This window comes from Micropterus dolomieu, linkage group LG01 (assembly GCF_021292245.1).
Source record: "Micropterus dolomieu isolate WLL.071019.BEF.003 ecotype Adirondacks linkage group LG01, ASM2129224v1, whole genome shotgun sequence".
NCBI classification, from domain to species: Eukaryota; Metazoa; Chordata; class Actinopteri; order Centrarchiformes; family Centrarchidae; genus Micropterus; species Micropterus dolomieu.
Genome location: NC_060150.1, coordinates 46,789,682 through 46,814,278, shown reverse-complemented (window position 1 = coordinate 46,814,278; position 24,597 = coordinate 46,789,682). Strand labels below are relative to the sequence as shown.

The following is a 24,597-nucleotide window of genomic DNA, read 5'->3' as shown; positions in this document are numbered from 1 at the left end:
GATTAAAATTTTTAATAACAAATAAGGAGCTTTTTACCAGCAGTATTCCCTTTACACAGCAGCAATAACATATTTCTTGTAAATCTCAAATTAATCATTAATGTTTTCAAATCAAATATTGAATCAAAGCTATTGGCCACTGCCGGGGCTTCACCTTTTATCTAGCTTGTTAAAACAAGAGTCCAGAGCCACGATCAGAACATCATAACAGGCCCCCTCTGAGCAGCAGGTTAACATACAGCCTGTAAATCTGTTTTCTTGAGGTTTTTTCTGGGCAGGTATCAGCAGAAACATATTTCTTTTATCAGGGAGCAGCAGAAACGGTCTCTGTTCAGTAGCAAGTGTCCCTGTTCCTCTGTCCACTGGTTGTCTTGACATTTTTGTATGCGCTCAGAGCGTTGTATGTAGTGTGCAGCTATCCATCGCTTGTCTTGCTTTTGTTAATCCACTTCTCCCTCACGCCGCATCCTGCCGAAGTCTACCTCCGCTGCTTGTTTAGGTGCGTGATTTGCAGGCTGATCAACGTGTGACCCACAGTTTGACTGTATGTGTATTCAGAGCCAGAGAGCAACGGACTTTCAAAATAATAATCATTAATGTGCGATAAAATGATGCCCTTTTGGGCCCTAACCTTTGACTCTTCTGTTTCATGTGCTTTTGGTTAAATGTCTGTTTCAACTAAACTTTTCTTTCCTTTATTAAATTAGGAGCAGCTGCAGTGTGTATTACTGCACTGTAACTGCACTGATACTATGAAGTACTTGTCTTATAAAGACAAACTTCATTTAAAAAGGATTAAGTATATTACTTCTTTTTACCATCTAGACGTTTCTAGGTCAACTCTTGGCCTGTTCCAGACACACATTGTTCTTATTTTGAAAACATGACTTCATTCTTCTTTTCTTTCTTAGCACATTTATAGTTTTGGAGGTTTTTTTCTTCCGTTTATGTTTATGTCTGATTTCCAAAACAATTCTCGATGCTTGTGTGTGTTCAGGTAATTCAGCCATTAAGACTGACGGCTCGACACTTTCTTCCCACGAGACCAAAGACGACAGCAGAGAAGTGACACGACCCAGCAGGCCTGCAGTGAGTGCACGCACACAAAAACTCGAGTGTCAGCATGTAAACAGGCAGTTTGTGTTGGAGAACATGTGAACACACTCTGACGGACAGGCCGACTCTTCTCTCTGAAATAACCACGTTGCTGTTCATTTTCACTCTCTTCCTCTCTCTCTCTGCTCATCCTTCCCTCCATCCCTCTTTTCCATCGTCCTTCAGAGCTATAAGAAAGCTGTAGACGAGGTTAGTGACATTTCTCCTCCTTCACCCCTCCTCCTGTCTCACCCCTATCTCCCCCCACCTCTCAGTGAAATCTCCCCCCCCCCCGCACTCGTCTGTCCCCTCACACAGTTCAGCTACAGAAGTCTCAATCAATCCTCAGCTCTTGCCAAACGCAGGCCCGCTCATTCCTTTCAGTGAGACCGCTGTGTTAGCACAGCGGGGACGCCGACGAGAAGGCCTGAACAAATCAATAATGTCCGGCATTAAAACAAAAAATAACGTGCAGCCAAACACATGCAAGCGCACATTCCTGGTAGACTGCTTTGTGATGTGAATGGCTGAACTCTGCTGTTTAGAAGATAACATAGTTCCTCATAGTGGTATAGATCTAGGTACAGTGTTCTGATTAAACTCAAAGTCCGTTTATCTCACACATGGGGGAACGACAGCGGGCGTGTTTGCATATTATTCCTCCCCCATGGATCCCCTCTTTTCTCTCCTCTGATTAGATGATGTTGACTTTTCCTCTTGTGTCAGACGGAGCTGTCAGTTACTGTAGGATTCACTTACTTCCTGTTATCACTCCACATTCACGCTCTCTCTCTCTCTCTCTCTCTCACTCTCTCTGTCTCTCTCTCTCTCATCAGGAGGAGTTGGTAAGATAACCCCCCTCCCCATTCCTCCTCCCTCCACCACCTCGTGTTTTTCCCCTCACTAAAACCTCTCACATGCACAACCCCTTATCTCAGAGGCCTGAACTTTAACCTTTGGCCCTCCTGCACCGAGGCATGACGGTAGACTCTGTCCCTGCTCCTCTTCTCTCTGCACTGTCCTGCTGCTCGCTGCCCTCCCCACTGTGGACGCTCAGTAATGAGCTCTAAATGAATCTTACTAACCGCTTGCTTTCTAAATAGTAAAACAGCCTTTTATGTGTCTGTTCTGCTGGTTTTTAAAGCTGCGATTTCGGGCCATACTTTAAAAAACAAGAACCAGGAGAAGTTGTTTACTCCTGCTCGTGAACCTTTACACTGGCTTCCAAAAGGTTATAAAGAAAGTTTCAAGTGCTGCGACTAGTTTATAAACCCTTAACAGATTTGTGATGTACCTGCTCCACACAGATGGAAACTTCCCTAACGTTTTTTAATAATTAATAACTCTTCTGCTTCATGTGCCTTTGGTTAAATGTCCTTTCAACTAAACTTTTCTTTCCTTTATTAAATTAGGGTCAGCTACAGTGTGTATTACTGCACTGTAACTGCACTGATACTTCATTTCTGGGCCGTTATATTTAGTCTATTAATATTTGATTTTCATTTTAATGCAAATTTATGTAAACTGTTCTGAACTTGTTCAATATTAATATAAATACTACAATACTATTACATTTTATATTATCTATTTATAAATGCTATGAAGTACTGGTCTTATAAAGACAAAATGAATTTTGAAATGATTAAATACACTACTTATATTAACAGTTAGAAGTTAGTATGTTAGCCTTTTTATATACAGTCTCTTCTCTAAGCCTATTTTATACACACATAGTTGTGTGTATAAAACATTCTTCTAAAGTTGATTTTCTACCATTTCTTTCTCTGCACATTTATAGTTTTAGAGGTTTGTTTCTTCCTTTTAGATTTTAATAATGAAGAGTCTTGAACTCTCAGTCTGGCTCCCTGAAACCTGCAGGATTTACTGTTGTGGTATCTACCGTCACAGACACTGAGATATTCATGCAATAAACAGCTTCCAAGCGTGGACAAATCCCTTAACATCTTACTGTAGAACAACCAAAAAATCATTGTTTTCTGCACCATTTTACAGTTGAAGTGTTTTTCTTTATTTAAAGGGTAAAACTGAATTTAACGCAGTGCAGCTCTCGGGCTTCTGTGCTGCTTTCCGATATGTTTTCTCCTGTAGATCAACTTTGATCTCATGTAACATCATCACTGCTGAGTCAGCACACAAGCAGATGTGATTTTGGTCTTTTCCTCCTCTTTTGTTTCTTTAGTTTGGGGAAGTAACCTCTTTAAATGTGCACGTGGCACCTTTTCACCTCAATGACAAATGAATTAATTTGAATTCATTCAGAAACTCCTGTGTTTCAGCAGGTTTTCTGCACATGTTCAAAACTTTCTGCACAATCAGAATCTCTCCCCCCATACTGTGCTCTCTGACGTGTCGAGAAAAAAGTCGTAATATTACGAGAATAACGTCGTCATTTAATGAGAATTCATTGTGCTTATTAAAAGTCTAGCTGCCCTACACTCTCTTGTGCATTATGTTACTGCTCCGCTGGCCGTATCCCCTTCAGACTGTCTGTCCAACACAGTTTGGGACTGTATGTTAGGATGACTGACAAGGAGTTAAAACACGGAAAACACTTCTGATCACAAATCCACACATGTTAACTTCATGTCACCCGGCTCTCGTCACACCCCTCACGTAGCTACTAGGCAGCTGTTTAAGAACAATTATAAAGTAAAACAAGTCACACGGAGGTTTAGCTTTTCTCCATAAATCAAACTGTTGTTTTTTCGGGCCCCCAGGACCTGACAGCTCTGGCCAAAGAGCTCAGGGAGCTGCGACAGGGGGAGGAAACCAGCCGCCCGCCCGTCAAAGTGACGGACTACTCTTCATCCAGCGAGGACTCTCACAGCAGCGAGGACGAGGAGGGAGAGGGCGGGCCTAATGACGGAACAGTGGCTGTCAGTGACATACCACGCATCATGTGAGTATTGGTGATCCTGATCAAATCCAGCAATCTTTTTCCCGACTAAAGGAAGGAGCTGCAAGAAAAGTTAAAGCATCATTTCAGTAATTTATAGAAATTTATTTTATTTTCACATATTTTGGTGTCAAAATGACTAGTGGGCTCAAAAGGAGTGGCTGCAACGTATCCCTTCAGAATAAAGTCCTTTAAAAAGGGCTTTTTTTTGCCAGCGACGGGTTCAGACTGTTCAGACTGTCGCTCTGAAATCTCACGAGAAGCTAGTTGTCGCTGGAATTCGACTGTGGAAACGAGGGAGAGGAGTTTGTTGCTCCAACACAACGAACTCCTCTCTCCAGGTCTGACTCACGTTTCCACCGGCGTCTTCCTGCAACGACTCGCCTCTCGCAAGTTTTCAGATTTCAGAGATCTCATTTCCACGCCAGGGACAAGGGTTGCAAGTTAGTCATTGCTAGCAACATGTATGCATCTACTTTGTATACTTTATAAAGCTTCATGTTTTTGTCCCGGTCAAATAAACAAAAAAAATTAACTGAAAATAGTACCCAGGTTTAAAAATACTGAGATTATCCTTTAAGGAACAAGGACATGATCCCCCACTGGCTTCCCACACACCAACACGCTCAGTGGCCACTTTATTAGTTCAGAGCCACAATAATTAATATTTTATGTTAGCAATGGATCAAATAACTATGTATAATGTGAAAGGTGTTGCTCATTGGCGCCTAGTGTCATTATACTTTGCTAGAAGCTGGAAAATCAGGGATTTATTATTATTATTTATTATTTTAGGCTGAATTTGTACCGCATACTGTCAGAATTCATCCTGATGGTGAATCAAAGGTTCAGTTTTGGTCAACATAATGAGTAAAATTCACCTGTATTTTTACATAAAGTGAAACTTTAAGGTTTATACTTTGTTAATAAAATGAATTTATGGGACAAGGTTTAGAAAATAATGAGCATTGACGATCATGGAGACGCATATTTAAAAGAATATTGAGTAAAAAAATGTAAATGAAAAGATAAACAATAAAAGAAATAAAATAAATTGACGACTCCGTTTCAGGCCAGCGAGTCAAGGTACCAACGAGTCCTTCGGCATGATGGGAGGTCAAAACGACGCCCACGACGACTCGTATGGAAACAGCTCCCAGGAAAGCACCCTGATGATGCGCGAGGTAAGCCGCCTCTCAGTTCCTGACCTTTGACCTGTAGCCTCGCTGACTCCACAGGATCCGCCGCTCGCCGCTCAGACACACATTCACCAGCTCTGCATGCCTGGCTGTTTCCTGTTTTTGTTCTGGCTTGTGAGTGTGAATAACACGCACACACACAGCGGGCGTGGCGTGTGGATTAGGCTTTGACCACATGTTCCCCCGAATTACAAAAAAACAAAACTCAAAATCAACGATTGAGCTTAATCCAAGGCCAGATGATATTATCTAAAAGTATATATCTCGATAAATGTCCACTTCCTTCTTAATAAATGTAACCATAAGCATCTTTTAATACATCCGTATCTGACGTGATGGCTCCCTTTATGTTAACTACAGTCTAAATCTGGACTTTGGGCTGATTGGTTGGATGTTGGAGCCTTTTATCAGTTTAATTATTTGATAATCAAACTATTTGTTATTTTAAAACTGTGCTGAGAGTACATTTAAAAAGAGATTCACAATGTCTGTAATTAAACAGATGTGGTTCATTGTCCAGCTCATGAACCAGTGATTCAGTGTACTTTATTGTTGGAGAACTGGAGAGCACTGCAACTAATGATTGTTTCCATTATAAATTAGTCTGCTGATTATTTTAATTGATTTTTCAGTGCATTGTTTAGTCTGTTATGTCAGAACAAAGTGAAGATGTTCATCACAGTTTCCCAAGCCCAAATTGATATTAATTCAAATTTTAATTTTCTCCAACAATCAATTGAAAAGCCAAAATATATTTGTTTCATTCGCTGAACTCACCCTGACAGTGTTTGGGACAAAACTGTTTATTTAAACTAGTATGAATATTACTTGTATAAAAATGGGAATAACGTGAATAGAGAGAGACAAAGAGAGACCACCGTAGAAAGGATGAAAGCCAAAGGTTACCGTAGTTATTTAGACTTGAATTCTTTTTTATGAAAAAACATAATTAACAATTATTCTTTTGATTGTCGGACTCTTATGAACTAAAGTAAAATAAGCGCCAGGCGTCTAACTGGGACTAAGCATTTAATTGAAGTTTTACAGTTTACTCTCATAAAAGATTTAGAAAAGCAGCAAATATTCACATTTGAGAAGCCAGAACCAGAGAATATTTGACATTTTTGCTTAAAAAGTGACTTTACTAATCATTAATTGATCATTTCAAACTTCTTTACAATTAATTTTTAGTCATCATCTTAATAATAATCCCAGCCATGTGTTGTGTGTCCATGTGATCCATATAGTTATTATTACAGATGTTGTATCTAGTTGTTACCCGGGTCTTAGAGGAAGGTCTTAGTGTCCTGTGGTGGTCTTTCTTTGTTTCCCTCCTGAGCTGTGGAAGATAATAGCATCACTGTTGGTCTGCCAGAAGACAGATTAGTCTAAGTAGGCTGTTGTGAGTGTGCCAAGCGCTGTATGAAACACAGACATGTATGAAGGAGTTCCCTCTGGGTTCAGCACCCGTCTGCCCCCCTTCTAAAAACCTGACATGTCAATCACAGCCTCGCTGCACAGTAGCCCGCCCCTCTCTCTCTTTTTCCAGAAACATAGGGAACGGAGGCGGAGCTCTACCGCCAGCAATGGTTTTCCTGGCAACGCTAATCTGTTCGCTGGCAACGCCAATCTCCCTGATTTGGTACAGCAAAGCACCTCCCCTCTGGTCTCCCCTGGCGACGCCTCTGGGGCCCAAGTAGGTGGAGCAGCACCCAACTGTCGGCCCCCTGAAACCCGCTTACACCTGATCCTGATAGACCCGATCACCTGTTTCCCCCGCTCACCCTGTCACACCCAACCCTGCCTACAAACCTGTCACCAACCAGCTGTTTGGTTCTTTACCAGGGCGGGAAATTACCAGCAGCCACCAACCAGCACTAAAACAGTAGACTGTGGGTTTTCATGTTGAAGTGGGAGCAGTTACTGTGGCGTGTTGGCAAAAAGAATAAAATGTGCCATGTGTAATATATAAATATCAGTAAACGATCAGTGATTTTAAGATGTTAGTGTTGCGTTTTGAGTCCATTTGAAGAGAAATCTGAGGATCTGAGACTATTAGTTAGAGATTAATCAGTGTTTCCCACATTGCATCTCCCACTTTGAGAGTTAACTTGCAAAACGGAGTAATTACAGAAGTAATTTTTTCCCGTTTTATGTTCACACGATTGCAACCTTTTCAGCAAACATTTGAATTAGTCTACAGTTTTAAAGGAAGGCATAACGTGGCTGGAGCTGAGCAGCGAAATGTGGAAGCACTGCGTAAATATTTGGATTAAACAACTATGCAAAACGTAGAAATCTGACCGCCAGTCTCCATCTACCAAATTAGTTTTGAACGAAACTCAAATTATTCTATCAAGAATGCATTTGTGACGCATAACCAGAAAATGTTTTTAAACAGCTAAAACAATTAATAAAGTATGAACATGTTAATTTCATCAATCAACTCATCGGCCAGCTGACTAGTTTTTTGCTGCTCCACTCAGCCTCATCTCGTTTCTACCTCTTTGCATCACAGAGCAACAGGGTTTATAGGAAATGAGAGTCTAAGCATGAAAAATCTAAAATGACAGCATGTGGCGTCTTTAATTTCCTGCCCTGTTCTACTTAGATCTGTCCCGCTTTGACTCCAGTGTTTTCCCCACAGATGGAACAAACTGGATTTCTTCCCTCCCTGCTCCACTCGTTCGATCCCTCTCTGTCTCCCTCTCTCTCTCTGTTTTCCAGCCTCTGATCCAGAAAGTGTCCTCCACCCTGAGCCCATGGTACAGGTAGCTGACAAAATAAAAGGAAACCTGATGAATGTGGGATTATACAGGATTTCATTATCGTGACGAATCGAAAGAAAGAAACAGGAATGTGTTGAATCCCTGAGTCCAGAACGAAGAGCGTAAAAGAGTTTTTTTTGTGGCTCACCTTCACCCAAAAGCCTTTACTCAACCCGCTGCGTTTCCTTTATTTTAGCAGCTGCCTGTTTCATTAAATTTTCTCAAAACTAACAAACCATCAGACAAACATGAGACCGACTGTAACCTGTGTTTCTGTGGTGTGCAGTACGGGATGGGAAGCGGCGGAGGCTCCAAGGCTTCCTTCACACCGTTCGTTGATCCGAGGGTGTACGGCACCTCCCCGACTGACGACGACGATAACATCTCTGCCTCAGGTACGCTTCCTCTCTCTGAAACGGGTCAAGATACGAAGCTAAAGGATCGTGAGACAATTGCTGGTTGGAAATACGTTTTAAAAAAACCATTCTGCTTCACAAAATTATGTTTATATCTCACATTTTCTGCACAAAATTAGTGAAGAAAAAACAGTTTGAGAAGGAAAAATCACTTACTGATTGACCTCATAGACTCATTTATAGATTACATTTAAAGCTCTGTTCACGTTGTAGACCAAGCACATTTTATGTAGAAGAAAAGAGACGGCTCGTTTCATTTCTTACTCCTTCTGCCAAAGATTTGTTTCTTCTTGTTAACGATGAAACGATTGGGATGCATCGTTCATCATCACAAATATGATTTTACTGTTTCATAATTATCAATTTGTAAACAAAATATTTTTGTTATATATATATATATTTGTATTTTTGTCGAAATCACAGTAGTTGATCTGTGCTGAAGATTTTGGTTAAACCAATGAATTAATTGTAAAACTGAGAAAAAGTACCTTAGGTTAATAATTTGTACATTTAGTCACATTTACATTCCTTGGGCTTGAAATAAATACAACCTTATTGATTTTCCACTAGATATCAGAAAGCCAGAGGTCATCCATAACGACACAGTAAATGCACTCAAGGCACTGTAAGAAACTTGTAAAAGTAAAATCATCCACCAGATAATGTGCTGTATGTCATACGTGCAGCGCTGTTTGCTGATGAGCTGCTGAAGCAGGAGCAGGCGAGGCTCAACGAGGCCAGGAAGATCTCTGTGGTCAACGTGAACCCGACCAACATCAGGCCGCACAGCGACACCCCGGAGATCCGCAAATACAAGAAACGCTTCAACTCTGAGATCCTCTGCGCTGCTCTCTGGGGTGAGGCAGTCAACAAAACACCTTCACAACGGGAATGTTAATCATCTGAAATCACATAGGCTGTAAAAACAGACATTTGTGTGTGTGTGTGCGCAGGAGTGAACCTGCTGGTGGGGACAGAGAACGGCCTGATGTTGCTGGATAGAAGTGGTCAAGGAAAAGTTTACAACCTGATCAATCGACGGCGCTTCCAACAGATGGAAGTCCTGGAGGGACTCAACGTCCTGGTCACCATCTCAGGTTGGTATGACTCGTAAAAGCCTGCAGCCTGATCAGAGGGACAGCAAGGAGCGGGGGCTAGTGATCAAATTTAACTTCCTAGTGTTGGTGTCTAGACGGTCCCTTTACATTGGCCGCGAAGTTGATGCTCAAATGAGTTTTGAGACGTAAGTTTCTCCACGTGGACGTGCTGTGATTCTCAACTTCTCTCGCAAACTCTTTTTTTTATTTCTTTCTTTACACAACTATCTCTGCCACTTTTCACGTGAGCAAACAAGTGCAACAGTTCAGGTGAGACTGTTGTGTCATGTGACATTATCTCCACATTTACACGATTATTGCGTATCCCCTCCATCTTTGGCGGCAGGCTCTACACTCATGCCGTTTATAACGGCCGTTTAGCCTTTTTGTTGCTTGGTCATCAGTGTTTCCTGTTGCCCTTGGTTACCAGAGAAGACACTGAAAATGACGGAGATGTTTCTATTTATGGCAGATTTTACTTTTCTCTGCGCTCCCTGGTCAGATTTGAATGTCTGGGATGACGACATCAAAACGCACTGATGCAATAATAAGTCACATTGGACGAGTGTCATCGCTGAAATGTCAAACCTGTACGTTTAAAACAGATTTTATATTATTTCTCTGAATTGTCTTCCTTGTTGTTTTCTTTCCAAACCAGGGAAGAAGAACAAGCTGCGTGTTTACTACCTGTCCTGGCTGAGGAACAGGATATTACACAACGACCCTGAAGTGGAAAAGAAACAGGGCTGGATCACTGTTGGGGAGCTGGAGGGCTGCGTGCACTACAAAGTCGGTACGAAATCAGCGTGTTAACACACCCACATTATGGGGACTTATAAGGTTAAGAGTTTGGGGCTTTAAGCTTTAATTTCCTCTCTAAATATTTTAAATCCTTAATCTGTTGTTCTAAATTCACATTTTCTATCCCAAATTCAAAGTATTCAAAGCAACAAGAGTCCATATGTGTTTTTTAACTGCAGTTTAAGCACAGTTTGGTATAATGTAAAACTGGTTAATAGCCCGGGTTTTATTTGCTTCAGTCACTGAACTCACCCCGTTTATTTTTTGGCCCATGTTACAAGTTACTCAGAAATTGTAATAAGTTACTAGTTACTAAGTAATAAAATTTCTTTACTTATTACTAGAAAGTAGTTACGTTACTTCGTTACCTTACTATTTTACTTTCAGTAATCACGCATTCACGTCAAAGATGGTGCGTTCAGTAACACAGTAATGCGGCGTTACTAAGATTAATAACTGTAATCCGTTCTTTCTGAGATCGCTTTTTCCAACAAATTTGACAGTATTTCCCCTGGGAGTGCGGTAACGGACAGTGGCAGCGCCAACAGTTTGTCGGATTTAGCAACAGTAACTGAGGGGGGCGGGGCTTAGCGAAGGGTCAATTACTGGGGAAAGCGCATTACTGCCCAGCACTGTTTGGGACAGGCCTATAATTCCTTTCACACAAAACTCAGCAAAGGTGGGAAATAGGCTTGTATGAAATGGTTTATTTAAACCAGTATGAATATAACCTAAAACAAAACTGAAAAAAAAAACTTTTTGATCGGCGGATCCTTACACACTAAAAGAATACAAATTTTTTTCATCTCTTCTTTGAATGAAATCTGAATGAATTGGACTTTGGTGCTCATCTAAGCAGCTTAGCTCAAGCAGGCGACCCGGTGGACTTTAAGAGCCTTTAAAAACCAGACCAGGCTTCTAATTGAGACCTGCGTTTATTTGCAGCCACACCACAGAAGAAAGGGGATGAAATTGGTTTTACGGTTTATCGATATATTGGTGCTACATATCTGACTGTTCTGACGCTGCTCTGCTATCCTCTACTCTTCCCCCGCAGTGAAGTACGAGAGGATTAAATTTTTAGTGATTGCTCTGAAGAACGCAGTGGAGATCTACGCCTGGGCGCCTAAACCTTACCACAAGTTTATGGCCTTCAAGGTAAGATGATAAAAGTGGATAAAAGACCTCTTTTGTTTTTGAGAACATGTGGGCTAACGAGACAGAAGCAAACGAGCAGCGTGATGTGGAATTATTTTCTTGAAATATATCAGTCTGTGTGGAATGAATGAATATAATATACAAGTTTCACTTTTTGAATGGAATAACTGAAATAAATCAACTTTTTGATGATATTCTAATAATATGACCAGCACCTGTAACTCGAACCCACACTGCCGATATGTCAACGTAATTGTTTCAGTAAAATTTCTTCGGTCTTTTGACGTATTAGGCCGAACAGCGAAAGTTCTTTTGTTGTTATTAATAATATTATTTGAATTTCGGTGGCCGAACATTGGGTGCATCCCTACATTCAGGACGTTCTGCCTCGGGTACAAGGAAAGTAAAGTAAACTTTGAACTGAGGACTTTTAGCTGTTGCAAAGTATTTTTAAATTGTGTGATTGTTACTTTTACTTAAGTAAAGAAGTCTGATTACTTCTTCTAGGGATTCTGATTTCGGATATCTGCCAGAATCTGCAGGTATCAAATAGTTGGATCGGGTGTTGGTCACAGGGGGGCCGATCCATTCAAGTTCAATTACTCGTGCATTACGTGATGTTGACTTCCGCATGAAATAATGATTCCCAGTCTCTTCCTCACAGTGAGGAATACAGCTTGTTAATTTTACACTGGTATGAGATCTGTGCTTGGCATCTGCTGATACCCAAAGCCAAAGGTTTTGGTAGCGGGACGGAAAAAGTCGGGTCTGTGCGTCCATAACTTCTTCCACCGCTCAAATAGGTTGCACAGTTTCCATTTATCCTATTTAAATTACCTCGGGTGTTTAATGAATCCCTCTCTCTTTCTGTCTGTCTGTCAGTCGTTCACTGACCTGCAGCACCGCCCCCAGCTGGTGGACCTGACTGTGGAGGAGGGGCAGAGGTTAAAGGTCATCTACGGCTCCAGCGTTGGCTTCCACGTCATCGATGTGGACTCTGGCAACCCCTACGACATCTACATCCCCTCACATGTTAGTCTCTGCGTGTGTCTGAACGTTGTCCTGCCATTTCAGTCGTCATCAGGACGTTTAAACATTAAGTGCATGTTTAAATTAATACTGACTAATACTCAGGTAACGTTGTTTTTAATGAATGAAAGGGTGAGAGAAAGCGAGACTGGGTGAGGTAGTGAGGGAAAACATGAAATAATGAATACTTGACTGACAAGACAACAAACGAAATGGTATGAATCAGTAAATAAGTTAATGAATGAATGAGTGATTTGAGTAAATGAGCAAGACAGCGAAGGAGCAAATGATCAAGCAAGCAAAGGAGGGAGGGAGGGAGTGAGTGAGTGAATTAATAAATACATGATGGTGTGAGCGAGTGTGCAAAGCGATGACTACACGGTGAAAAGTGACTTGGACTGTATAAATAAATGACTCACTGACTGGATGAATGAATGGATATGGCAGTAAGTGAATGAGTGAGTCACCAACAGAGTGAATGGTTGAGTGACTTTAAGAGTGAGAAAGTGAGTGAGTGAATGAAGAAAGTCAGTGAGTGAAAGAATGAATGGATAAGTGAGGTAATGATTAAAAGAATGAATACATAGATGAGTGAGTGAGTGAGCAATGCAGGAATGGGTGAGTTAATGAAGGGATGCATTAATAAGTGAATGATTGAAAAAGTAAGCTGTGAGTGAATGAAGTGCGTCAATAATTGAATAAGTGAGTAGGTTGAGTCAGAGAATAAAATTATTTGTGCCAATATACTGTTTAGATGAAGGAATGGGTGCGTTAATGAATACGTGAATGAGTGACTGAACAAAGGAATGGTGGGGTTAATGAGAGAGTGAGTACATGAGGGAGTCAAAGAGTCAGTAATTGGGTAAATGAATAAATAAGTTAATAAGTAGGTACATCTGTAAATAAATTAGTGGATGAATCATCAATTGAATGAATGAATGGCTGAGTGAATGAATGAGTGAGTCCAAGAGTAAGTAAATGGGTAAATGAGTGAGTCAACAAATGAATAAATAAAACATTAAATTAATTCATTGATTCATCCATCCATAGTCACTGATTTTAAGGGACTGATTAATTGAAGGAATGTGTGCATGAATGAGTGATTAAACAAAGTAATGGTGGCGTAAATGAGTGAGTGACTTTACAGTATTCATGTGTCTGAGTGTGTGAGTGAGTGAGTGATGTAATGTGAGTAAATGAATTAGTAAGTAAAGAGGTGCGTTAGAGAATAAATTAGTGGATGAATCATTGAGTGAGTGAGTGAGTGAGTAAATGAATGAGTGAATGGATGTGAGAATGATTGCGTTAACAGCTGTGTGAGTGAGTGAATGTGGGCGAATCCGTGTCCTCCTCTAACCCTGGTCTGGTTACAGTAAGAGATGAACGGGTGAGGAGACGGTACCGCCTCACATTGCTTTTCATGAATCACGCTCTGCTCATGTCTGTTTCCATGGCGATTGCGTGGCTGAGGAGCGGGAGCCTCTATTGTTGCAGCAGTTTCTTCTCTCTCAGGGGGGAAAGGGGGGGTGAAGGGTGGGTGAGGGTCCAGGCCCCCCCTGTAGGCTCACGGGCAGCTCCTAATCCCCTGCCCCCACCCCCTCCAACCCCCTCCCGTGTGTCGCCCCGGCAGATTCAGGGTCAGGTGACCCCGCACGCCATCGTGGTTCTGCCCAAGACGGACGGCATGGAGATGCTGCTGTGCTACGAGGACGAGGGCGTCTACGTCAACACCTACGGACGCATCACCAAAGACGTGGTGCTGCAGTGGGGCGAGATGCCCACCTCCGTCGGTACGTCAACCAATCAGCTCGCTTCTCCCTGAACCCTGACCTCTGACCCCTCTATAAGCGGTCTCAGCAGATCATCTTTCACCCTCACTACTATCTACCACACCTCCTCCGTTCAAAGCAACACTCCTCTCTCTCCTCCTGCCTTTTGCTTTCAGTCACACCTTTAAACAAGAAGCCAGACTGCAGTCTCACCTGTTTCATTTACTGCTTAAAGGGATACACCTGGTTTTTGGGAGGTTGAACAGACCGTTCCGCTTTATTTGGTCAAGTGATGAGACAACAAGGGGCCAAAACCATCCATGTGAACCTGACGACACTTTCACTTACACCGTGTTGAGTGATATCATTGATAAGAACCTGCTCGGGCCTTTAATGTCTTTTGCATGAAGGTTGCATGGTGCAAAACAAACTGGGAGTGGGGCAAATATATAACTAGCTACCACATTCTTGCATTATATGCCAACAGGCAAATGCTAATATCAGACATTTTTGACAAGGGGGTGCTTAAATTTAGTTATTAAAGATTTGCTGGCGTTATTAAGGAATTATTAAGGAAAACCAAACTGTTAGATAAAGCAAACTTAAATCTTGACTTGATGATGGTGCAAGAGGACAAGTCGAGGGATAACCAAAGTTCACAAAGACCGTAAATGTCTGCGCCGAGTTTTCCTTACAATCCATCCAACAGAGACTCCAGAAGTGGGTTCATCACCGAGTCATTAGGATTCATCCACTGGGCACCATGAATGCCTGTACAAAATTTGATGGCAAAACATCCTGTAGCTGAGGACGTATTCTACAGATTATTTCGTCAAGTAAATTGATATGAAATACTTTTGCTTTGCGCCCCCGGTACCCCGGCTGTTTTCTGCTCAGTTGCTGAAGCGACTACAACACACACTGTACAGAGCTGTTGTTTACTTTTAGCTTGAAAAGATCCCATCCCAGACACTTCCTGTCTTTTTCTCTGGCCTGTCTCTTCTTCGTCCCTCGCTATTCTCTCTCTCATCCTCCACTTTGCAATCCGTGGCATCAAATCACGTCATCTTCACTTGTCCACACCTTTAGCGCACAACAGTAATAATCGTACGTGCGAAACAGCGCGCTGTACATAGTTATATGGATTAAACAAAGCCTCGACGCAAGTAAAGAATTAATCCAGTTACTTGATTGAATCATTTCAGTCCGGACCAAAGTGGTAGGACGACTCCCAAGAATCACATTGCCATCCATAGAGCCTGACTAATAAACATGGGCAATGCTCTCCAATGGAAACCTGTCGAAACACTTCAAATGTTGGCTTTTCTGTGCAGGTTTTTTTGTTAACTAATCAACAATGCTGTGATAACATATACACGTATATATATATTGACATGGCAAAATTGTGCAACCTACTGTGTTCGTTATGTGCCACAGCTGCAGTCACAGACAGCTATGACCCATTTAATTATTGCATGCCAGGAACTTAGGCTGCCAAAATGGAAAAAGGTACTGGGTGAGCTGTTAGATTAAAAAGGACAACAAATAAAACTTGGGATAAGGCTTGCACCACTCGACATATCGTGGAACACTGCAGTGTAATGACCTGCTGGAGACACACGGAGGGTTTTGGTGTAAATGTTCTCATCACTTAACAGGTGAGTTGACCAAAGAATCACAACCCAAAAACTCAGGGTATATCTCTTTAATGTCAAGTGTTGAACATTCATCTACTGCATGAGCTGAGAACAACACAGAGCATTACTCTACCCCACCACACTCTTCATATAGACGCACACACTCAGTATATTTCACTTTGGAAACTTTTTTCTACACAGTTAATTTTTTTTCTTTTTTTTTTTTCCTGTGCATTGGGGGAAATGCTTGTGTGTCGTTTGTCCGCTGTGTTGAGTTCTGTCCTCTTGTTCTGTGCGACTGTGTAAAGTTTCAATGAAGGAATCCATTCTTACTTTCATCCTTGATTGCATGAGCTCTAAAATAACCCAAACAACACATTTGTGAGATTCAGCAGACTAAATGTGAGATCCAAATTTTGCCTGAGATCATAGCAGAGTGCAGTGCACCAAAATGAATATATTATTTATTAGCACACTCAAACAAACCACACAAAGAGGAAACCCGAGCAGACTCTAGCACATCAAGGATGGATCTTGGATCTTGTGATCCGAGTCGATCAAAGTCTTCACTCTCTAATTCTCAGATGTCAGTGTACAATATCTTGACTGATTAAACTTGTATGTTTGACCGACTGCGTCTGTGTCCTGAAGCACTGGTAGTTACTGTATGTGGTCTGCGTGTGGACATCATCTCCTGTTAACATGTTTGTGTGTATTTTACTGTCAAACCAGAGTTTCTCACAGCCAAGCCCGGCCTCAGCCCCCCCCCCCCATACAAAACGTAAAACCTGCTTCGTCGTAGCGTTTTATTCCGCACACGCTGGTCGATCCTCTTCCTCTGCAATGAATAAAACAAAACAAAAACACAGCTCCCCATTGCACGGGGAGGAAAAACAAAAGCACCTTCTAGTGGACTTTATTTCTGTGACAGAGGAAGGTGTACATCTTTGCCAGCTGGACCCTCTCTGCTGACCGTTTTCCACTGGTTTGGCTTCGCTTCTTTTAGTCGTGGCTTGGCAAGGTGTCATTATTTTGCATTAACGTGTTTAACAACGACATAGCGCCAAAACAAGATGGCTTCTACCGCTGACTTTCATTGTGCTAAACTTATTGGCTCAACGTTTACAGTGTTGTTGATGAGAGAAAGGACATTTTTAAAAATTTCCCTTTTTAATTTGCTCTCCTTTGACGTGTTGTTAAAAAGCTGCTTAATACAACCAAATATTTCCTGCTGCTGTTGCTTCAGATTAAAAGTTTTCCACTAGTGAAGCTCTGAAAGAATTTTATTGTGAAGCAGCTACTGAAAAGCCATCCTTGTCACTGAAGCTGTTTGACAAGCTGTCGCGTGCGCACAACTTTATCTAATGCTGCGGCTCGCATGCAGAGTTCAGACCATTTGAATCAAATACTGGCATCAAGCATCAATGGAAATCTTTCCCAACGCCAAGCTTCTTCTTCCCCGAAGAGCTCAGAGGTCGTGATCGTTCAAGTCAGTCAGAAACTGCTGCAATAATCTCCCGGAGGTGAGGCAGAGGAGGCCTCGATGTGTGACTGGCTTGGGTGTGAGACTGGTGCTGAGTCTTCTCCTGTCCAATCCCCCTCTGTGTGTGTGTTTGTGTGTTTGTGTGTGTGAATGTATACCCTCTCCTCTCCATGCAGCCTACATCCACTCCAACCAGATCATGGGCTGGGGAGAGAAGGCCATTGAGATCCGCTCCGTGGAAACGGGACACCTCGACGGAGTTTTCATGCACAAGCGAGCTCAGCGACTGAAGTTCCTGTCCGAGAGGAACGACAAGGTGAGTCTGAGAACACCTGGACAATTGTGTTTCTCTCAAATGAAACCTCCAGAGAGCTCATTTATGAATTATTTAAAAACAATGAATAGATAGAAATGTACTAATGTGATATACTGTTGTGTCTGGTATGTACAGTAGCTCACAAAAGTGAGTACACCCCTCACATTTTTGTAAATTAGTGAGTGTACAGCTTGTTTAACCTTGTAAATGTGCTGTCCCCTCAAAATAACACATCATACAGCCATTAATGTCTAAAGTGCTGGCAACAAAAGTGAGTGCAGCCCTCACATTTTTGTAAATATGTGATTAGTGTACAGCTTGTTTAACAGTGTAAATGTGCTGTCCCCTCAAAATAACACATCACACAGCCATTAATGTCTAAAGTGCTAGCAACAAAAGTGAGTGCACCCCTCACATTTTTGTAAATATTTGATTATATCTTTTCATGTGACAACACTGAAGAAATGACACTTTGCTTCAATGTAAAGTAGTGAGTGTGCAGCTTGTATAACAGTGTAAATGTGCTGTCCCCTCAAAATAACACATCACACAGCCATTAATGTCTAAAGTGCTGGCAACAAAAGTGAGTGCAGCCCTCACATTTTTGTAAATATGTGATTAGTGTACAGCTTGTTTAACAGTGTAAATGTGCTGTCCCCTCAAAATAACACATCACACAGCCATTAATGTCTAAAGTGCTAGCAACAAAAGTGAGTGCACCCCTCACATTTTTGTAAATATTTGATTATATCTTTTCATGTGACAACACTGAAGAAATGACACTTTGCTTCAATGTAAAGTAGTGAGTGTGCAGCTTGTATAACAGTGTAAATGTGCTGTCCCCTCAAAATAACACATCACACAGCCATTAATGTCTAAAGTGCTGGCAACAAAAGTGAGTGCAGCCCTCACATTTTTGTAAATATGTGATTAGTGTACAGCTTGTTTAACAGTGTAAATGTGCTGTCCCCTCAAAATAACACATCACACAGCCATTAATGTCTAAAGTGCTAGCAACAAAAGTGAGTGCACCCCTCACATTTTTGTAAATATTTGATTATATCTTTTCATGTGACAACACTGAAGAAATGACACTTTGCTTCAATGTAAAGTAGTGAGTGTGCAGCTTGTATAACAGTGTAAATGTGCTGTCCCCTCAAAATAACACATCACACAGCCATTAATGTCTAAAGTGCTGGCAACAAAAGTTAGGACACCACTAAGTGAAAATGTCACAGCACATTTACACTGTTAAACAAGCTGTACACTCACTACTTTACATTGAAGCAAAGTGTCATTTCTTCAGAGTTGTCACATGAAAAGATATAATCAAATATTTACAAAAATGTGAGGGGTGTACTCACTTTTGTGAGATACTGTAATTCATCAACAAAAACAAAACGAAGCTTGACTTGCACTAAGATTTGCACTCTTTATTTTTTTTATAACCGTTTTGTGTCTTAATAAATCATTTTAAGTCTCGTTCTCGTAGTGCAAAGGATCTTTCTTTTCCTTTTCTTCGGTGTAAATAAATAAACTGCATTATTTTCACTGTGGCCACTTGGGGATTTTAAATAAAAGGCGATAGAGAGAGACAGGTGTTCAAGCTAACGCGCCTCCTTCCTCCAGGTTTTCTTCGCCTCAGTGCGTTCCGGCGGCAGCAGTCAAGTCTTCTTCATGACCCTCAACAGAAGCTCCATGATGAACTGGTAACCCTTCTCCTTCGACCCACAACCCTCCTCTTCTTCACTCTGACGTCCGGAGAGAGGGACGGAGGGATGAGGAGGACAGTGTGTGTGTGTGTGTGTGTGTGTGTGAGTGAATACAAAGTGTGTGTGTGTTTGTAGAGGACATCAACAAGCTGCTGAACAGACAATTGAGCAACTGGAGGAAGAGTTAAACTGCAGGAGCGTGTCCCCCGATATAGATACCCTCCAACTATAGGGGTCGCTAAAGGCCCCGTGGATGGTGTCACTGCCTGCTGGAAAAGAGGTGACTCCACAAACTGACAGTGACGCCTTTCGCCTTCCCTGTGGACTGTTCGAATGGGCTGATGGCTGTTCTTGAGAGTTTGGATCCAGGCTTTTAAGGACGCTGACATCGTGCCGAGTAGCCTTTTACTTCCCCGTGTGACTGAATGGGGAGCTGCAGAGAAGTTCTCTGTGTAGCACATTAATGATTTCTTACAGGGTGTTCACACTGCGAGTACAATTTGCCGTCTTGTTTGTTGGTGGGGATGCAGGTGTTCTGACTCCAGGCATGTTTTACTGCTCTGTGGTGTAGTGAGAAATCACTGCTGGCTGTTAAGGTAGCATCAGAAGAAGAACTTGAGCTTGTCTTTGACCCAAATAGAGGATGCAACAGTTTTTGAGCTGAATTAAAATCAGGAAACTCAGTATATTTACACTAAGCTGGCCTCCAATTGGCCTTGTGTCCACACTGGTTCCCAAAAATGTAGCTTATTGAACACAAAGTCGATAAATAATTAAACTCTAACCAAATGTTTAACTGTGGACACACAAGAAAGGGCCTTTGGAAAACAACAACACGCCCTCTGTCCTTAGACCCTCGATCCGGAAAAGGGAAAACTCCCAAAAACCCTTTTAACAAGGTAAAAAGATCCCAGTAAGGCAGTAAAGTTAATGTTGGCTGTGACGCCCAGTGGAATTGTTTGTCGGTCCTCGTCGATACTTCGAGGACAGTCCACTGCAATGGGGGATTTCAGATTGTCGTGGAGGAAAGTTGACAATCGTGAGAGAGAATGTGGTGAAATCTTTGGACGTAAATCCAAACGATGGTTCTGCATCTCAGTGTTTCGTCCGCAGCCTGCGTCAAATTAATTACTCCCACAGTGCGACTGCTGCTACGACTCACATCTACCATCCAACTGAAATAAGACATGACTCAGAATACACAGGCAAGCTAATGTTATCACTCTGCAAAATATTATGATCCCCTGCCCAAGGTGGATGATGCAAATTGATACTTGCATCCGCTTTTTTGTTTGTTTTTTATTTACGTTTTAGAGATACAGTTCAGCAGACATTCATCACACAACCTGACATGCTTACCGTCTGGCACTAACTGACCCTTCGCTAAGCCACGCCCCCCTTAGTTACTGTTGCTAAGTACGACAAACTGTCGGACCTGACGGACTTTTAGCACGGCGCTGCCACTGTTTATTACTGCACTCCCTTTTTCTGGATTTATTTTAGGTTTCAGTTAGAGAGAGTCCTATACTGCGCTGTGATTGGCCAGCCACGTGTTCGGGGAGTGGCTTAGCAAAGGGCCAATTGTGACCAAGACTTTATTAGACTCATCTGAACTCCTAACGTTGTTGTTATTGCACAATGTATAGGCACCTTTAAAAGAGATGTTCCAATTGTTGAGGCATTTAAGTTTAAAGTCTTTACAAAAATCAACCTAACGTGGACAAATGTAATTTTCAAACTCTTCCAATTTAGCCGGTAAAGTGTGGACAATCAGCCTTTAACCTGAGCTACTGGCCAAATGTTGACTTCAAATTATATATATGATGGTTCTTGTTCATTGTTATCACCTAAACCACTTCTGGTGGTGATGACTGGTCAACTGAATATCAGTGGATGTTTTGTAGACTAAAATCTTGTAGCAAAAACTCAAGGGTGTCTTCTCTGCGTTGTCAGACGCTTTCTTCGTAAAAGCAAAAATCAGACGGGGCTACGTCAGAATCCGTTGAACTTGAAATTTCAGCTGTGGCCGACACGCTTGCTGTTTCCTGATCATTGCTGTATCTGTAGGAAATGAAAGGACCTGCTGAGACTTGATGACGGTGTTGCTCACAGTGTGAACACTCATTTTGAGTGCTGCTGCTGAAACACCTTTTAACTCTCTTCCCTGTTAGAAGAGAGAAAAACTGCAAACAAGCTGTTAGTGTCACAAAAACGAGACATTTTCCATTTGTCACTGAGGATGCTGCACAGTTGGTTTCAGCCACTCTGGCTACTTTGTCCTGGTATGTTTCTGGTAGGGAAAGGAAGGTTGTAGATATTGTATAATTGCTGCAACAGCAACACAATAACAGAATCTTCACATTGTTTCTCACAAGAAGAACTTGGCGTAGAGTAGTTGCCAACTTCTGGAGGTTTCTTCCTTCGCTGCCCTTTGTTCTCTCCACCCTTTTCTGCCCTTGCTGTTCTGTGTACACTGCACCTGTGTAAATACTCACTTTGATGTTAAGGACAGACTTTACAAAGCAGGTGAGAACACTGAAGAAAAAAAAAAACGGTCTCGCTTTCTTTCTTTTTTTGTCACACCTCTGTAAATCTGTCCGTTCTTGTACTTTCTCTCAGATGGGAGTTTTATTGTTTCTGACCAACGAGCCGAGCGAAGACTTACAAAAAAGTTTGGTTTGGGTTTTAACTCCGAGTTTACTCTTTCTCTCTGTAATTCATCGCTGTTTATTTAGTTGTGCATTTTGCATGGAGACATACATGTTTTATCTGTCATCACTTGTTATGAATTGTAAGTTTAAGGCAATACGCTGACTGGCCTGACTGTAGACACTTGGCTGTCAGACTCAAACTTTCTACGTGAGTTCAAAAGCATTTTTCTCACAACACTGAGCTGTAAATTGAAAGTTTTAACTTAGCCTAGCATATAAATCAGATAAATCAAGATTGTACACTGGATAATTACACATTTACCATTAAATTTATATTTTAGACATTTTGTTCAGGCTATAAAGAGCAAGCAGGACGGGGCTTTGCATCACTTTGGATGACGTTTTCTATTTTTTTGAAGATGGTCTCTGTAAACGCTGATGTTTTGGGGATTGTGATCAGGCTGCGAGAGAGGAGAGTGGTTCATCTTTTACTTGATTTTCTTTTATTGTTCATTGGTCTTAAAGGATGCGACGGGTGTAAGTGATGCCGCTTTAAGGCCAGCTGAAGCCTTTTACATGTGCAGGATGTTAGCATTAATCAACACCCTGTGAATAAAGGTCAGGAGGCAGGGTCGGTTTGAGAAACCATAGATAAAAAGATATATATACTGTAAGAACTTTTTGTTATGATGATATCTTACTGATCATTTTAGGGAAAGACAAAAAAATAATGTTCACTTATCAAAGCTTAGTTGTCTTTCTACAGAATAGAGAACATAGCTATAAGAATTTCTAAAAAAAAATACAATGTTTTTATTGTGGTTTTATTTGTATTTGTATTTCAATTTTTGTACGTATCAAGACTGTGAACGTATGTACGGCTGTCAGGCTGTGAGTGTGTGTGTGTGTGTGTGTTTGAGTGTGTAGGTGAGCAGGTGTGTGCACAGGTGTGTGACATGCATGTGAGTGTATGTTTTCACCATGTCTGAATCACTGGAATCAGTCAAAAGACGACCTCAATCTGGTAACGCACATCTGTGATGTTGGAAATTCTACAATAAATGTCCTCTCCTTGTACAGCAACACCACCTGCCCCACTCGCTTTCTTTACACTTGATTTGTACGACAGAGTTCTTGTGTCGACAGGATGAAAGACGCACTCTCTTACACTTAAACTCACAGTTATCAGTAGTGTGCTTTTCTTAATTTTTAAGAATCTGTCAAACATTAGTGCTTGACATCAGTGCTAAATTTAGTTAATCAATAGATCATGAAAGGTAGTTGATCAAGGAAGAGATCACTTCATTAGTTAGTAATAAAGTAGCAAGACTAAAAGTCTATGCTAGCAGCTGTGTGAGGCTGTTCGTGGCCTCAGCAGTGCTTTGAGCTAGATGCTAATGTCAGCATGCTAACGATCACAATGATGCTAAGCAGGTTCATGTTGTCGTGTTAGCATGCTGACATTTGCTGTTCAGGAATAAACAGTGCCGCTGAGGTAGATGGGAATGTGAATAACATTAGTTCTGCGGGTATTTAGTATTTGGAAGATTAAAAGATCATCTGATCACGATACCTCGTTTACCCTCAGAAATTATTTTTTTTGATCATGTTCTCAAGTGTTCCTATTTTTTAATAGTTCTAAGATGTGAATCTTGAAATATGGTTGATGGACCACGAAAACACAAGGAGCAACCGTGGAAGTCCACAACTTTAATTTTCAATCCATGACAGAGTCTTATATGTTGTATTTTAAATATATTAAAACATTATCAATAAACCAATATTTTACACAATATATCCCAAAAGTGAAGCATTGTACTGTTGTATTAACACACAAAACAAGGTGAAATTTTCATTAGTGGTTGCCCCTGCTGCTCCAACTCTCTCACTCACGAACAAGACCCCGAGGTACTTGAACTGCCTCACTTGGGGTAAGGACTCATTCCCTACCCAGAGTGAGCACTCACATTGGTTTCCTGCTGAGAAACATGGCCTCAGATTTAGAGGTGCTAATCCTCATCCCAGCCGCTTAACACTCGGCTGTGAACCAATCCAGTGAGTTCTGAAGGTCACGGAGTGACAATGCCAACAGCACCACATCATCTGCAAAAGGCAGCGACGAGATCCCCAGCCCACCAAACCGCAACCCCTCCCCACCCCAACTACACCTCGATATCTTGTCCAGCCCTGGCGGAGGCCAACCCCCACCTGGAACCGGTCTGACTTACTGCCGAGAATCTGTCCACAGCTCTCGCGATAGCCCTTAAAGGGGACCAGTCTGCCGCTCCTTGGGCACTGTCCTCGACTTCCCTGTTGAAGAGGCGTGTCATCCAAGACATCCCCTCCACATCCAGAGCTTTCAGCCTTTCTGGACGGATCCCATCAAGTTATTTTTAATGTTATTCCATCACTCTTCATTACTCAACATTTACTTGTTAACTCGACTTATTATGCATAATTTGATTTTGTTTGTTTTACTTGATGTTTGCATCTTGAACAATGTGTCTTTTATGATGTGATTTTTTGGGGGGGGGGGGGAGGGGTGTATG

The 24,597-nt window shown here is 41.7% G+C and overlaps 1 protein-coding gene across 11 annotated transcripts in view; it reads left to right on the top strand.

Annotated features, from left to right (window-relative positions):
* tnikb (TRAF2 and NCK interacting kinase b) overlaps positions 1 to 23,131 on the top strand; it is a 64,587-nt gene extending 41,456 nt beyond the window's left edge. For 8 of the 11 annotated variants that reach the window (XM_046044349.1, XM_046044340.1, XM_046044365.1 and 5 more), the window contains 12 exons: positions 3,834 to 4,015; positions 5,085 to 5,196; positions 6,761 to 6,907; positions 8,266 to 8,374; positions 9,082 to 9,252; positions 9,349 to 9,492; positions 10,151 to 10,285; positions 11,351 to 11,451; positions 12,334 to 12,483; positions 14,111 to 14,270; positions 17,546 to 17,685; positions 19,315 to 23,131. In XM_046044349.1, coding sequence (XP_045900305.1) covers positions 3,834 to 4,015; positions 5,085 to 5,196; positions 6,761 to 6,907; positions 8,266 to 8,374; positions 9,082 to 9,252; positions 9,349 to 9,492; positions 10,151 to 10,285; positions 11,351 to 11,451; positions 12,334 to 12,483; positions 14,111 to 14,270; positions 17,546 to 17,685; positions 19,315 to 19,398 — 1,635 coding nt within the window. In that variant the 3' untranslated portion in view covers positions 19,399 to 23,131. Of the gene's footprint in view, positions 1 to 1,931; positions 1,941 to 3,833; positions 4,016 to 5,084; positions 5,197 to 6,760; positions 6,908 to 8,265; positions 8,375 to 9,081; positions 9,253 to 9,348; positions 9,493 to 10,150; positions 10,286 to 11,350; positions 11,452 to 12,333; positions 12,484 to 14,110; positions 14,271 to 17,545; positions 17,686 to 19,314 lie in introns of all 11 variants that reach the window. The other 3 variants (XM_046044375.1, XM_046044418.1, XM_046044426.1) reach the window with 2 other exon arrangements.
* Positions 23,132 to 24,597: the final 1,466 nt, after the last annotated feature.